The 14,946-nt window shown below is 36.1% G+C and overlaps 2 protein-coding genes across 2 annotated transcripts; both read right to left on the bottom strand.

Annotated features, from left to right (window-relative positions):
- Positions 1-2,636: 2,636 nt before the first annotated feature.
- Positions 2,637-4,188, bottom strand: LOC108052673. Its single transcript, XM_017135117.2, has 4 exons — positions 4,058-4,188; positions 3,310-3,438; positions 2,919-3,044; positions 2,637-2,858 (listed from the first exon to the last, which is right to left on the bottom strand). The coding sequence occupies exons 1-4, from the start codon at positions 4,122-4,124 to the stop codon at positions 2,650-2,652; spliced, it is 531 nt and encodes a 176-aa protein (XP_016990606.1). The 5' UTR covers positions 4,125-4,188; the 3' UTR covers positions 2,637-2,649.
- A 3,693-nt stretch (positions 4,189-7,881) lies between these two features.
- Positions 7,882-8,455, bottom strand: LOC108052674. Its single transcript, XM_017135118.1, has one exon. The coding sequence runs from the start codon at positions 8,384-8,386 to the stop codon at positions 8,003-8,005; it is 384 nt and encodes a 127-aa protein (XP_016990607.1). The 5' UTR covers positions 8,387-8,455; the 3' UTR covers positions 7,882-8,002.
- Between the last annotated feature and the right edge of the window lie 6,491 nt (positions 8,456-14,946).

The following is a 14,946-nucleotide window of genomic DNA, read 5'->3' as shown; positions in this document are numbered from 1 at the left end:
ATACAAAATATTCTTAAATCAAAGTTGCTCTTGAAAAAATGTTTAAGCTAAGGAGAGCAAATATTATTCATGGGTTTTCTTTAATTAATATTTATTTTTAATGATTCGCTTTGACTTCTTGCGAACACAAATTAAACTAAGATTAATTTATTTCAATCGTTATTTTAAAGGTCCAGACCTTTAAAAAGAGCCTGATATTGCTTGGTTTTAAATAATCTTAAGTCTTTTAACCATTATTCAAAAGACTAGACAGCAGACAAATCATATCACAAACTAATCAATTTCCCAATCATTACCCAATCATTACCATAATATTAGGAGTCCTGCTGCCACCCAATAAACGGCAACAGCACAAATTATGTTTATTTATTTATTTTTAACACTGCCCCTCTTCAGCCCACTGGAAGATAAGCCTTGGATGGCTGGCAATCGGTTGATTCGCCTAATGCATACATGCATAAATCGAATATATTTGCTATAGATAATACAGTGCGTTTCTTAGCTGAAAGTGTTTTCGATGAATTTGAATTTAATTAATAAACATTTTCTTTAGAAACTTAAGCAATTTAAGTGGTTTTAATATGTTACAAATTATTTTCGAACGCTTTATGTTAATAATCAAATGATTTAAACTGTATTTTATAATATTTATTAAATAGGTAAATTATAATAGTAAGCAAAAATTATGTACATATATAATATAAATGGTATAAAATTATCAGAATATGTATTAATTAATTTTAACGCTAATCTGATTTTAGTTAATATAGCAAATATAATAGTTATGGGAAATAAATATAATATAATAAAAACCGATTCCAATTATTTATTATTATTCTTTTCTGCTTCTCTTAATCAATTTTATTTGTTTCAGATTTTCCATTTACAAAAATGTCGCGTACCTTGAAATGTTGCTTTATATTGGCCTTTAGTTATAAATAAAACTGCCAAATTAAAGTGCAAGAGGGGGTTAACACTCCAGCGAATATCTATACAGCCAATTTTTTGCCCAATCTATATATATTTCTCCATGGCTCAATTGCATTTTTATCATTTTGGTTTATTGTGAAAATTGTGATATTATAGCATTCCCAAAATCTTTTTCTCCTGAATTATATTATTTTTTTAATCTCCTGAAATTTATATTAAAGGATTTTACAAATGCTTTTGTACTTTCTCTTTGGAAGAGTGAAATCTGCTTCTGAAACTGATTTTTCAAGCAATGCATTTCAATGAAAATTGTCAAACATAATTGGGAAAAAAATAAATAAAATATATTTTTCTGCCATTCAAGTGTTAATATACACACGCATAAAGGCATAATTTACAAATGGATGTTGAAATTTTCGCATTTTTTTACATTTATATTTGGCATTGCCAATGTACAATGGTGCCCAAAATAATAGTATTGGATAAGATGGATAAAATATATATTGCTTTTATTATATCAAATAATAAATAAGTAATAAAAAAAAATAATGTTTTATCAGTTATTTAAGAACAATTAAATAAATTGGAAACTTAAAAATTTTAAAGCCCCAAGCCACTTAATTACTTAATTAATAATTTAACTCAAATTTGTATAAAAAAATTTCTATATAATCGAATATTCTAATTAAATTTATTAAAAAATAAAAATGGAATGGCCTTTTCGATTTTATCTATCTTATATTATTTTGGAATTTATTTTTTTGAAATGGAAACGCTCGCACAAATTTCTAATAATTTTGACAACGCTGTAGAGGGGCTGAAAAAATAAATATACGAATATCTTGTGCATATCGAGAGATGAAACCAGCTCTGCTGACCTACCCCGTTCCACATTGCCAATCTGGCGATGCCATTCGCATCCCAATTGAGCCGCACTGCGTGCTCTGGCCACAATGGAAGGCATTAAAATTAGTTTATTTGAGCCTGGTTGTGCCACTGGGCATTCCCAATCGGAACAGCCTTCCGCCCGCTCTATAGCCTCCGCCCATTTCCCATTTCCCATTTCGCATTTCCCATTTGCCCACTGGTTGTTCGCTGCATTTCTCATACGCAGTGTGTCCCATCAGCAGTTGTGTTTCTGGTTTTCCGTTTATCGCCTGCATTGTTTACCGACTCCCTCCCCCCATCCCCCCTGTCTGGCTGTTTGTTATTTATTTAAAGTAATTATTAAGGGGAAAATTTAATGTTAAACAACTTGATAGGATTTGCCAAACCTTATCTTTTAAGGGGATTATGAATGCAAGCTTAATGCACTTCATATTTTCAAATTAGGTGAGCTTCAACAACCCAAAAAAAAACAAAAACAAAATTTAGTGCCAGCAGAATACATTTTTGTAAAAAAACCTTTTTTTTCTTGATTTATGTACAGAAGTTCGTTTATTTATTTAACAAAACTCCTATACTGAAATGCAAATTGCCCAGCGGACAGTCAACCTCATTGTCATCATCAACTTGCAATTGATTAATGGCCGGGCAAATAAATTATGGCAGTTTATTTGGCCACATCGTGCGGTGTAAAAAAATGCCATTAAAAAACCGAACCGAAAATGTATGGCCTACAAAGAGTGCACATAAATTGTGCAAAAACTTGTCAAAATCAAAAGCCCGGAAATGTCACATTTACACAAAGGGAAAAGTATTTGCCGTTCAAAGTATTCGCTATTTATTTAGCCATTGATAAAGTCCGAGCAAACAAAGAGCCAAGCCCGTTGCACCACTGATTTGGGAGTTCGAGCCGCCATTACAGGGTATCAGGCCCACTTGGGAGGTGCAGACACAGGCCTCCACCACCATTCCCGTGGCATGGGTCTGTCGATAGCACCCGTTGCTGTTGTTCACATTGGCGCACATGTACGTGATGTTTTGTACTGAAATATTATGTTTATTATACAGATAGGGCTTCACTTTATTAGAGGCGGTACACTCACTTCCGCCTTTGAATATGTAGGAGTACTTCACGCACGAGCGACCGGGCGACATTTGGCACAGAAAGTTCTCGCGGTCTTCCGTGGCATTTTGCCACAAAGCCTTCACATCCGGCACTGTGTCGTCGGCTATAAGGGGATTTTTAAAGTTTACATTTTGTATTTAAAATTATACAAATAAAGATAAAATAATTTAGTACTATATCTAAGTGTTGTGAGATATGTGAAAAAGGTTTTGTATTGCAAGCATAGTAATCTTGTTCTAAGATTTATTTCTTAATTTGATATTACAAAACCGGTCTGGAAATGGATAAAATTTTAAAAAATTAGTTTTTCATTTTGTATAAATTTCATAAGTTTGGCTTTTGTTCAATAGTAAAATTGAATAACATACGTGTCACCACCAATGGTTCTTCGCAGGGTATGTCATTGAAGTCGCCGACTCTGGAGTTACAGGTTTCCGCGATTATATTCGAGTGATTCTCGTAGGCACCAACCCAAGTAAAGTGAAAGCACTGCGGAACTGTAGTCACAGAAGAATTTAAATCATGGTATCCGAATTAAAAAATTAAAAAACAAGAGAGAACGCTATAGTCGGGTGCCCCGACTATCAGATACCCGTTACTCAGGTAAAGGGAGTGCGAGGGAGATGGAGATAGAAACTTTGATCACGCATAACTTTTTAACGAATGGTCCGATTTGAAAAATTTCTTCTACATTTCGATAGGTATTGATAAACACAATAAAACTGCATTTTTACTTTTCCGAAATATTTAAATTTTTAAAATCGTATATAAGTGATTGTGGGCGTTAAAGGGGGCGTGGCACCAATTTGAAATAAACTTGCGCTGCGTAGGAACTCCTAGAATCTGCATGCAAAATGCCAATCTTCTAGCTTTTATAGTTTCCGAGATCTCAGCGTTCATACGGACAGACAGACAGACAGACGGACAGACAGACGGACAGACGGACAGACGGACAGACGGACAGACGGACATGGCTATATCGACTCGGCTAGTGACCCTGATCAAGAATATATATACTTTATAGGGTCGGAAACGCTTCCTTCTAGCTGTTACATACTTTTGCACGAATACAATATACCCTTTTACTCTACGAGTAACGGGTATAAATATACACACCATCAGCCAGCAGATGACAAACGAACAGGAGCAACGGCAGCCACAATCGGTGGAACTTCAGTGGCATTGCCGATAAGATTGTGTATTTTCGGAGAATATATTTCTTTATATTTATGGGGGAGACACGCTGTTGCCACTGAGAGAGACAAACTGATAATGGTTCAAAGGCAATAAAATCGATCGATCGTTGGAGAACAATTGTGTCTTATCAATCAGTTTACAGACACTTGTCATTGACATGTTAATAACTTCATTAACTAATAAAAAATAATATATCTTTAATAGAGTTGATATATTACAATTTGGATAGGTCATTAAAAACAAATTAATTATAATAGATAACTTAGTTAACTTTTAAAAATAATTTATATAAAAATAGGTGCAAATATAAAGCTAAAAATTTAATGGTTTTTGTTCAGTAACTTTATAGCAATAAAATTTTAAAAACAACTTTATTCTTATTAAGAGTTACTTTGTTTTCATTTTCATTAATAACAGTTGTAAATGATAATTGTTTTGAGTCAACCTCAATTTCTATAGCTTTTGTATTCGTTTTTCTTTACATTATCAATTTTTTAGCACTTCCGAGTGCCTTGATTGCAATCAACAATCGATAAGCGTTGTTATCTCGCTTTTCCCACCTTTTCTCTTTTGTTTTTACACTTGGCAAACAAAGAAAGTGCCATAAATTGTATATAATTCAGTATTCCTTTGACATTCGAAACGAGGATGACGAATTTATGCAAATGGCATTTAATTAAATTCACACAATCGAGACGGGTCGCCGGGGAAAATAGAACAATTAAACGGGAGCAGTTGGTAAAATTTTTAACTAAACTCTGCAAATTGTATTTGTTGTTAATTGTTCAACTGTCCAGCCCCATCGTGCAAAAGTCCAGCCCACAGCCTTTGCTCTCGCAAAATGAGTTTGAAAACAAATAAAAATGTCAAACGAATGAATAAAAGTTGTCTAATTTAATTTGTTTAGCAGGAGCAACGGCAGCAGCCATTGGACACTGAGTCGCACAAGTACTCGCACACTCACGTAGTTGCCAAACATTTTCCCAAATTGAATAAGCACGGAAATTTGGGTGCGGCATATATATTTTCGGGCGCTTGGCTCCCTCCTTGCACTATTTTTTAAATTTAATTTTTAATTGCTCAAAACAATTAAAATTTATTTGCAATTTAGTTTTTACGTGTTGGCTTGTGTTTGTTTGGCCAACTTTTCCGGCTAAGCAAACCAGCTGCCATCGCACTACGTGCCCCGCCAACTTTGTTCGCCAGTGTAAATTGGTAAATAAAGCTGGTGGTTGGTAGGTGTGTATATAGCACCCGATCCGTTGGCTTTAACTTGCACTTGGGCCACTTGCCATCGCATCCATCAAATCACTGGCGAAACCTTTGAACTTTTCCAGTCAATTCACCGTTAACCGTTACATGATAAGCGCATTTCCCAGCGTTTCCTTTCACCTATTTCCCCCCTGGATGCCATTGTCTCCCATGATGGATGACGTGCGTCATTGGCCCGGGGGCTAGTATCAATCACAAGACGGAAATTAGCGTTAGTCATACATTTTCAGGCCAAGCATTTTCAGACATGCGGAAAAAATGTCGCGTCAGAATCGCAACTACTTGACGGAAAAGGTTTTGAACGGATTACTGCTGGAAAACAGGGATTTAATTAAAAGAACTATAATATTAATACCTTAACTACTAGGGAACTAAAATAGATTTTATTAGCCTACCTACAAATAAACAAAAGATTTGTGCTTTTAAAAAAATTAATTTTAAGAAAATTGATCCTCTACCAATAAAATTACACTGACTGTGATTAGGGTATAGCTTAAAATATAAATTAACATCTTGAATAAAACATTTATAAATAATACATTTTATTAATACAGTTTTTAAGCATTAATAAATTAATACTTAACACTGGTACTTAAAACAGAGTATATTAAGACTATAATTAAATGTAATTTTTTAAAGTTTAAAAAGCTTTAACATACCAATATTTGTACCAGAAAAAAAAAACTATAATTTCGCAGTAACTGCAAGTAATTTATTTATATGGTATATAGCCTAAACTTTCTGATAATTTCTTCCAACTATTAACCTCCATCCCGGCACTACAAACATTCCCCATTCATTAATTATGCAAATGTTTTGATTTGGTCATGTTTCAGGCTTACCCACAACAATACAGCAAAAATTATGTTGCCAAAATGCAAATGTTACGCAAGATGGTTAAGTTGGAGGGGAAGGTCGCAATCATAAAGAGTGCCATGTGATTAGCAGAAGCCGTTAGAGCAGCCTTGCGAATGGCCCAAAGTTGTTAACAAAACTGAACAGCCAAACCCTCACATTCCCCTCCCTTTTCTTTTCTTGGGAAATGTTTGCCCAGCTTTAACGAAAGCAAATGTCACTTGGGTCTTATGGCGGGCCTGCATAAAATTTGCATGCGATTAAAATTGATAAATTGCCAACGAGGATGTGTGAATGGGAATGGGAATGGGCATGGTTCGCTCGAATGTCCCACACAAACACACTCCACCATCCGACAATGGGATTCAATTAAAAGTCCCACTCAGAGAAATAATCATATCACTTTTTATATTAAAAATAGTGCAAAAGAGCTCCCAATTATATTACTTTTGATCATTATTGTTCGGTATTTAAAAGTCAGAAAAAAATAATTAATAATACTCAACCTCAAGGTTTAATAAGATGCAACGATATTATAAATATTTTATATTCTAGCAGAAATAAGAGTTTGAAAGCAATTAATGCTTAATATAGATTTAGCTTAATACCTGGGGGATATATTCTTAACTATGCCGATTATAAAGATTTAGTTTTCACCTTTTCACATGTGACAACTAAGTAGAGGCATTTGGTATTACTAGTTTGGGAGAACTATACCCAAAAACTAAAAATATCTATAAATTTGGGAAAATCATAAACTTATTCAAAATATTAACTAAAGAATTTATTGTTAAAGCTCTTTTTTAGGCCTTTTTAAATTATAATGGGCTAGCCTCAATTTTTAGGTGATGCTTCTTAAAGTTTATGTCTTTATGTGTTTGGTGTACCAGGATCCGCGAATCTTAGTGACACGTGGCTGCGACACCTACAAGTGTAAGTAAGAGGCTAATGGCTGTAAATTTAATAGGGCATGTTGTCGCGAGAGCTCCATTTCCCCACGCCACTCCACTTGCTTATTCCCAATGACTTGCTAAACCGATTTGCTAAATTACAAAGTCCCCTGTTGGCAACGCAGCATCCAGGATCTCACATCTTTTGTCCAACGCCCATAAGTCGACGCCCCCCCGCGCTCCCCTCTAATTACGGCTGCGAGGCGCTGGCGAGTCCGGATCATTATGTCACCTGTACGAAAAATGCCGCACGTAATCCGGAAACGAGCCGAACTGCACGACGGACACGAAGAGGAGCTCATTGTGCGGAAATCGCATTTGGGGCAGATAGCCCGCCTAACTAACGACCAGCCAACTAATACGATTACTGTCATAAGGCGGAATGTCATTGAGCGAAGGAGCTCTCACACTGAGCAAAATGTCGCCATTCAAAACCATTAATATTTCTTTATTTTTTGGTCCTCTTCTGTTATTTATAATAATAATATTACTTCTTGAAAATTTATTACGAGCCTTTTCCAGAACTAATTACTGTTGTAAATTATTATCTTTTAATTATTATATTACGTAATTCATTGTTTCAAAACCTTTTTTCTTTGAAAGAACTAATTTTGCAATAATTTGTTTTATAAAATCCATAATAAACTTAAAATAAAACAAGTGTGCTTCAGAATTTTCCAACAAGATTTTTGATTTTCCCATGATTTATATAATTCTCAAAATTTTGTTTTGTGAAAGTTTTGTAAAAAAGAATAATATAACCATTTGTAATCTATGTTGCTTATTCTTAGTTTTTGGATGATTGTTTCTTTTTAATGGTGTCCACAATTGTTTTAAGATCGTAGTACGAGTAACGATAATAGCTGTAGTACTCCGGATTCTTGTAGGTCTCCTTTTTGCCAGCCTTTGGCCCCAGTTGCTCCTCGTTTTCCACAATGCGGTAGGTAGATGGAGGAATGAAATCCGGGGAAATGAAGGCCGACGTATTCAAACTTTTCGGTGTACATCCTATGGGGTGATCGCGAATATTCCGAGGACTGGTTCCCAATCGTTTTAAAGCATTTTGCTCCTCGATCTCCTTACCATCCCTCGAAAAATCCTTGCTGATCCTTAAACTCCATAAATTTGGGTGTGCCAAGCGACGAAGAGGTATTCTTGAACCCCGAATCATTTTTTGTTTAATTACATTACTATCTTTTGTTAAATATGAATTAAGTTATCCAGATATTTTGAAATTAAAATGACATTCTGAAAGTAAGTTGAATTTTTGTATTTTCTGACGGGCAAAGTGATAATAAAAAAAAATACTGTTTCATAAAAAATTATTTTTAATAATATTTATTTACTTTGAAAAAAAATAGTTTATGCCTAATAAATACTCTGACACAGATTTCAATTATTATACGAATTATTTTTGGTCATTATTTAGAAAAAATATTATTTTGGTTGAGTGTATAAATCCAAATTAAATATACAAAATAAAGCCCTCTACTAATGATTTTGTTTGATATGCCAATTATTTACTAGTGATTTTGAATAACATCAAATATTTAAGTTTTTTTTATGAAATAATAATTAGAACAAAATTTCTAGTCAGTTTCGAAATGGCTTTATATGAATTTTTAATAATAATAACATGATTTGCTCTTGTTTTTAATAAGCAGCAGTGTTTTGACAACAACAAATCGCTATTTGTTATCCAAATAAATTATAAGGCTTAGAGCTGGGCAAACTTAGGCTACACTTGAAAGCGGCAAGCCAAATATGTTTATTTAACCACGCCCCCAAAAACCGGGCCTGTCATAAACATGCGACTATCCCACTTTAAGCCAGCCATAAACCAGGCACAAAAGCCAAAACACAAAGCACACGTTGAATAATTTCGATCATTAAACTTATTCCACTTAAAATCCATTCAGGATTTGAGGGGACCAAATGGCGGAGATAAATGCCCCAACAACCCGAATGTTAACCCTCGACAATCATCCACCCCACAATGGACCCCAGGGCGGCGGTAAAGTTTTTAAAACTAACGCTGAACAACGGCAACGATGGCAATAAAAATCAACAACAACTGGAGCAGGAGAGTCGGTGAAATAAACGCTCAAGTGCTGAAAATTGTCAGGTCCTGGAAAAGGACAGGTAACACGTAGATGGTTCACCTGAACGCTTTTTAATACACTCTCAAGCCAGCCCACGCACATAGCAGAGGCGCCCCTGATTGTGGCTTGTAAATTTATAGTTTCACCAAAGAAAATCGCGTTGGCAAACTTTTTACTTTTACTAGGTCTCTGCGCACACACACTCGCAATTACATTTAGCCCAACCCCCGGGCACTTAACCCACTCGATCCAACTTCCTGCGGCACATCCTCGTCCTCGTCCTCATCCTCATCCACATCCACATCCACAATCCCAGTCAGCCAGTTGGCGACATCTAATTGCTTTTGTTTTCGGGCCAGACTGGCAATGCCACTACAAGTGGCTTACAAGCGGGTACAGTTGGGTCGCAAAGGTTACAGCCGAACTCCAAAGTCGTAGTGCTGCGGAAGCCCTTTCGTTAAGGTAATTTTCCGCCATAATTTCTATGGCCCTCTGTGTGTTTTCAGTGTGTGCGAAAGAAATCGTAGAAAGTTTTTCGAGGTTTGGAGTTAAAAGAGCTGTTAAAGTTGATTGTTAGTGGGGCTAAATTGGGGTTAGTGCGTTCTCCAGAATCGGAGTGGAGTAAAATTCTTTTGGTTAAAATTGGCTTACGCAATGGATATTTTCAAAGTTCATAATAATAGCAAAACTATAGATAAAGTTTGCAAAGTATTTCATATTTTGTTTTATCAACCAATAAAGTAGTTCCTTGAACTATTAATAAATGAGTATCATTATAGTTTTAAAACAAAGCCAGCACCAGCTAATAGCTTCTAAATATTATATGTTAAATATTCGAGTTAAAATAAATAAAAAATGTTTATTGTTCAAACTAAAAACTAACAGAATAAAAAGTTATGTTTATTATACCCAATCAATAAATCGACCATTTTAATTTGTATTTATTTAATGCTTCAAAAACAGTTTTGTCGAGCAGTTATTTAAAATTCACCAAATGCGAGGAACACCACAATATAGAATAAATTACATTTAACAATAACTTTACAAATATTCGATCTAGCCTTACTAATAGTAAATGTATGCAAATATATTCTGCACCGTTTCTCAGACAAAATCTTTTGCATATCCATATTCATATTTAAAATAAAGTTGCAATCTATTTTGCACCGCATCCAAGTTCCTTTATTTAAAGCCAGATAATTTGCCTGACACCTCGAGTTCTGATAACTTCTGAAGAAATTCGTTGACTTTTGTGGGTGAAATCAAAAACCCGGCGAAACCAAACTGCAGCTGCAGTAAAACTTTATGCAAATGCTACAGGAATTCGGGATCTCGAATGCTGATGAGGGCGTTGCTGGAAATTGGGTGGTGGTGGCTTTTGTGCCACTTTTCACACGGAGGCGACAACCAACAACGAACAACCGGCGACGGGCAAAAACAAGGAGCCACTATGTAGTATACTATTTGGCTGCTTGCTTAATTAAAATGCGCAGGCAGTGCGAGCGCTTCATTTGGCCCGCTTAATCGCCCGCCACAGATTTGAATCGGCTTGGCGGAGGCCGAGGACTATTCCGGAAAATCCCGACCGACCGACCGACCGACCGACCCCGCCACCCACTCGTTCTGTTCTTGCTGTTGCTTTGCATGTAAAGTGTCAAGTTTTTCATTATAATTTGCATATTTTTCGCCAACTTTTCGTCCCCCACCAACCATAACCCACCACCACCCATCACCCCTTAGCCTGCTGAGCAAATGACAACAATAAGCATTATGGCCTGAGCCACGAGAAAATCCAGCTCGGCCAGGACCTAGGCAACATGCTCGTCTATCTGCTGGATAGACAGAATGTATCTCTTAAGCTATTTTCAAGTTTAATTCCTTGACTTCGCTTCCTTGTCCGCCTGCGTGTTTGCCCCAAAAACTGCGAAGATGTTGCCAAGCCGCGGCGCATAATCACGCGAAATCTGAAAACGTGTCTGGTATAATAATGAGCACTGATTATAACTTGAAATTGTGTGTGAAAGTACAGTTGTGTGCGCAAGTTATGCTACGTGGTGCTCTTATTGCAAAAACTCTAAAAATAAAAAGTAATTTCTTACAACTTTCATGAGCACAAAGGCATGGTAGGATAAAACAATGGCAAGGCTTACAAAAATGTGTGTTTTCGAAGCTACAGAGATTGAAAAAGAAGTTTTGTATACTTCGTAGGCACTTTTCTTTAAGCTTAATAAAATCAAAAAGTAAATAATTGTCTGAAAAAAGTGTAAAAGAAGAAAAAAGTTCAAAATTAAAATGAACATTTTTAATTGTCTAAAGTTGTTTCCTAAAATAAAACTCATACCTTTTTGGATTTGCATAAGGAGTGGCCTAAACTTTTATAACTCAGTGTACACCCACCTAGAATATGTGCATTTAAACTTAAATGATGTCTTCCTAATCAACTACCAAGATGAGATGAAAGTGTCGATACGGTTGAAAAACTGAAGTCCAGGCGGAAAGAACCACCTCGTCCTTCTTCTACTACAATGTCATTTTTGCCCTGCAGCCACGTTGTTATGGCGTATTGTGCCAACATGTCCTGCCAGCCATCTCCTGCAACTCGTCCTCTCATCGGGCAGTACGTGTGGTGTGCTGAGAGCCTGCAGGATATTCTATAATGTGTAGTAATTTGAATTTGAAGTGTGCGGCAGCGAATGAAGCTTATAAGCCATCAGACAGTAGACAAAGGGGCTCGACGTGTGGCGTGTGTCCTGTAAGGATATTCCTTTCTGTGGGCGACAACACTTCGACGGGGAAACATCAAAAATGTCCTTGTCTCTCGGGGCGGATTAATAGGATTTTCTTTTATGGATTTATGTTGATTATTCTGATGTTATTAGTTTAGAAGCGTGACAGTCGATTCGACATTTTAAAGTAATCCATTGATGTACGACTTGGCGACGAGGGTCCTTCGATCCCGCCTTCGAACCGAAAGCCCCCACTAAATCACAAAAATTGCATGGACCGCGCCCCATTAGTCCGACTTATTTATGGCAACGCGACATTCAATGGCAATTCAATATATTTTGGGGCGCTGAAAAAAAAAACCGAAATCAAACAGAATTTGTATCTGGCCGTCGGTCATTTTTGGTTGGCTGGCTCGATCGGGGTCGTTTTGGCCTGGCCAAAACCAAACTCCGCAATCGCCGCACACAATAAACCATTACAGACGATTAATTTCATTATCCGCGGCGAGTGAAATCAAAAACAGCAACAGATTTATGCGTGCGACCGCAGGATCTCCACCGAAAGCGAATGCAATTGTCCAATCTTGTCTCGTTTTTTTTTTTTATCCCCCACTTTTGGTTTTTTATAATTCCCGCATTTTTTGTTTGAGGTTATGAAATGGTATTTTAGCCGGGAATGTATGGGTTGCTGGATAAAACTGATGATGATTTGGTTTTTCGGTACAAAAGTTCTATTGTGTTTTGTCCCCATGATGAATTGAATGATTTGGAAGCGTAAACGTTTCTGTGTAGGCAAATCGGATCAAGGAAAAGGTAAACAAATTGCTGCGAAATCTTAATTTATTGTGTCCCAAAACCATAAAAAAGGGGAATATTTCAATCTTTTGACCATTAAAAGTCTGGTTTTGGCTGCCCACAAAAGATAAGTTTATTTACGGCCAAATAATTTATGATTTCCGCCCAATCTCTTGTATAATTTTCTCTGGCATTTTCAGTTTCAAAGGTGAATTTTTTTAATTAGTTCTAAATTTAATATTAAGGTGTCTACATCAAATTCTTGTCTGTTAAATATTATTTATATAAATTTATTGGTTTTAAATTAATTTTCATAGGGCATTCTAAAGTTGAGTTAGCTTCTGTACTCTTTCCTCTCCTCCGATAAGGTTTTTTTTCTTCAGCTCCCAAGGGTGTATTTAATTTTAATTGTTTCATTTGTTTGTTTTTTCGCTGTCCGTCTGTGCGCATTTCCTTTTGTGGTAAAAAATAATAATGTTGAAATAAAAATATAGTAAATAAATAGAAGATTCAATTCATTAAGCAAACATCAGCAGATGGAACACATGTAGGGAATTCCTCGCCTGACGCATTTCTCCCTTTTTCGCTTCCGTTTCCGCTGCGAATGTGTTTCCCTTGGATACATTTTGACTTATTTCTATTTGTATTTGCCACGCTTTATTTTCGTGGTCGATGGCCGCCACAGGAGACATGAAAGAAGATTCAGCTCCACCGCCTCCACTATATCTCCGAATCGCAGTATCCAGTACCCAGTAACCAGTATCCGTGGATCGCTGGGGGCCATGTTTAGCTTTTTCACCCCTTTCGAATTGCTTGGCTCTGGCAGCCGACCCTCGAGGGGTTGAGCAGCATCAGCATCGGTCTCTATGGTGTTGCTGCCGCTGTTGCCGCTTGTTTGTTTGTTGTGTCGCCATTCAGCACGGTTGCCAAACTGCACCGGGAGAAATGGTTTCTGTGGCTTGTTTTATAGATATCCTTGATTATTTCGTATTTAGAAACTATTTGTAAGTGCTGTACCATTTATTTCAGGTTCTTTAGAACTAAGTATGGATACCAAGTTGCAAGTATAAATACCATTTGCAAGATGTATGTTCTACGGATTTCCAATTACGACATTATATATGGTCAAATGGATATTATTTAAATATAATTTAAATCTGTAAAAAAAAGGAAATATATAAAAATCATAAAAAAATAAATTAAAAAGGTTATTTGAACAATTTTGCATCACTGTTTTAGGAATCTTAAAAATCATTATTCTAGAAACAGATTTTTGTATATCTAATTAATGTCTTTTATGGAAATTAAAATTGATATTCGTAGTATAGAAATTTTAATGCGGTGAAACTTTAGGAAGGATGAATGGGGAATTTAAATGTAATTTTTATTTACCAACATTCCGCTATGAGTTTTTATATTTAAATACAATCAAATGAATATATTTCAAGATGGAAATATGGAATGGAATTTTTATTTACCAACTTTCCGCTAAAAGTTTTTATATTTAAATATAATCAAATTAATATATTTCAATATTTGAAAAAGATTTTGCTGATAAAGGCAAAACACCAAAACACTTAATAATTATAAAAAGTGAAATGATATTTTAAAACACATTTCTGATTTTTCCCAGTGTAAGGCAAGTCATACAAATTCAAAGAAAGGGCGATATAGAGTGAAACATGGCGTGGGAGGAATGGAAACCGTTTTCGGACGGATTTATTTGCTTAAACCCAAAGTAAAAAGTTCACTTTGGCTGCGTGGCACGCGGTAACTGTAATTGTCATTATGCCCCCGGGCAGTCAGCCCAGTTACTTACTAACCCTTGACACCCCACCGCCCCCCTCTGGTATTGCCCTCTCTGTCTATATCGCCCCATCTCGCTCATTCGCCCCGTCTCTTTCGCGCCGTCTGGGTGCCTTTGGAATGTTTGTCTTTGGCTTGGCAGCAAAGTAAAGGCGACTTGAATCATTTTTACCCCCTTTGTACCCGACCCGCCAAGTGCTTTTCATATTTAGACGTGCTACTTATTTTCCCCACCGCCACGCCTTCCCGCCCTTCTGCATTTTCTCATCATCATCTCGGCCATAATAATCATTTAGAGGAAG

This window comes from Drosophila rhopaloa, unplaced genomic scaffold, assembly GCF_018152115.1.
Source record: "Drosophila rhopaloa isolate 14029-0021.01 unplaced genomic scaffold, ASM1815211v1 contig_115, whole genome shotgun sequence".
In the NCBI taxonomy this organism is placed as follows: domain Eukaryota; kingdom Metazoa; phylum Arthropoda; class Insecta; order Diptera; family Drosophilidae; genus Drosophila; species Drosophila rhopaloa.
This window is presented reverse-complemented; position numbering and strand designations above follow the sequence as displayed.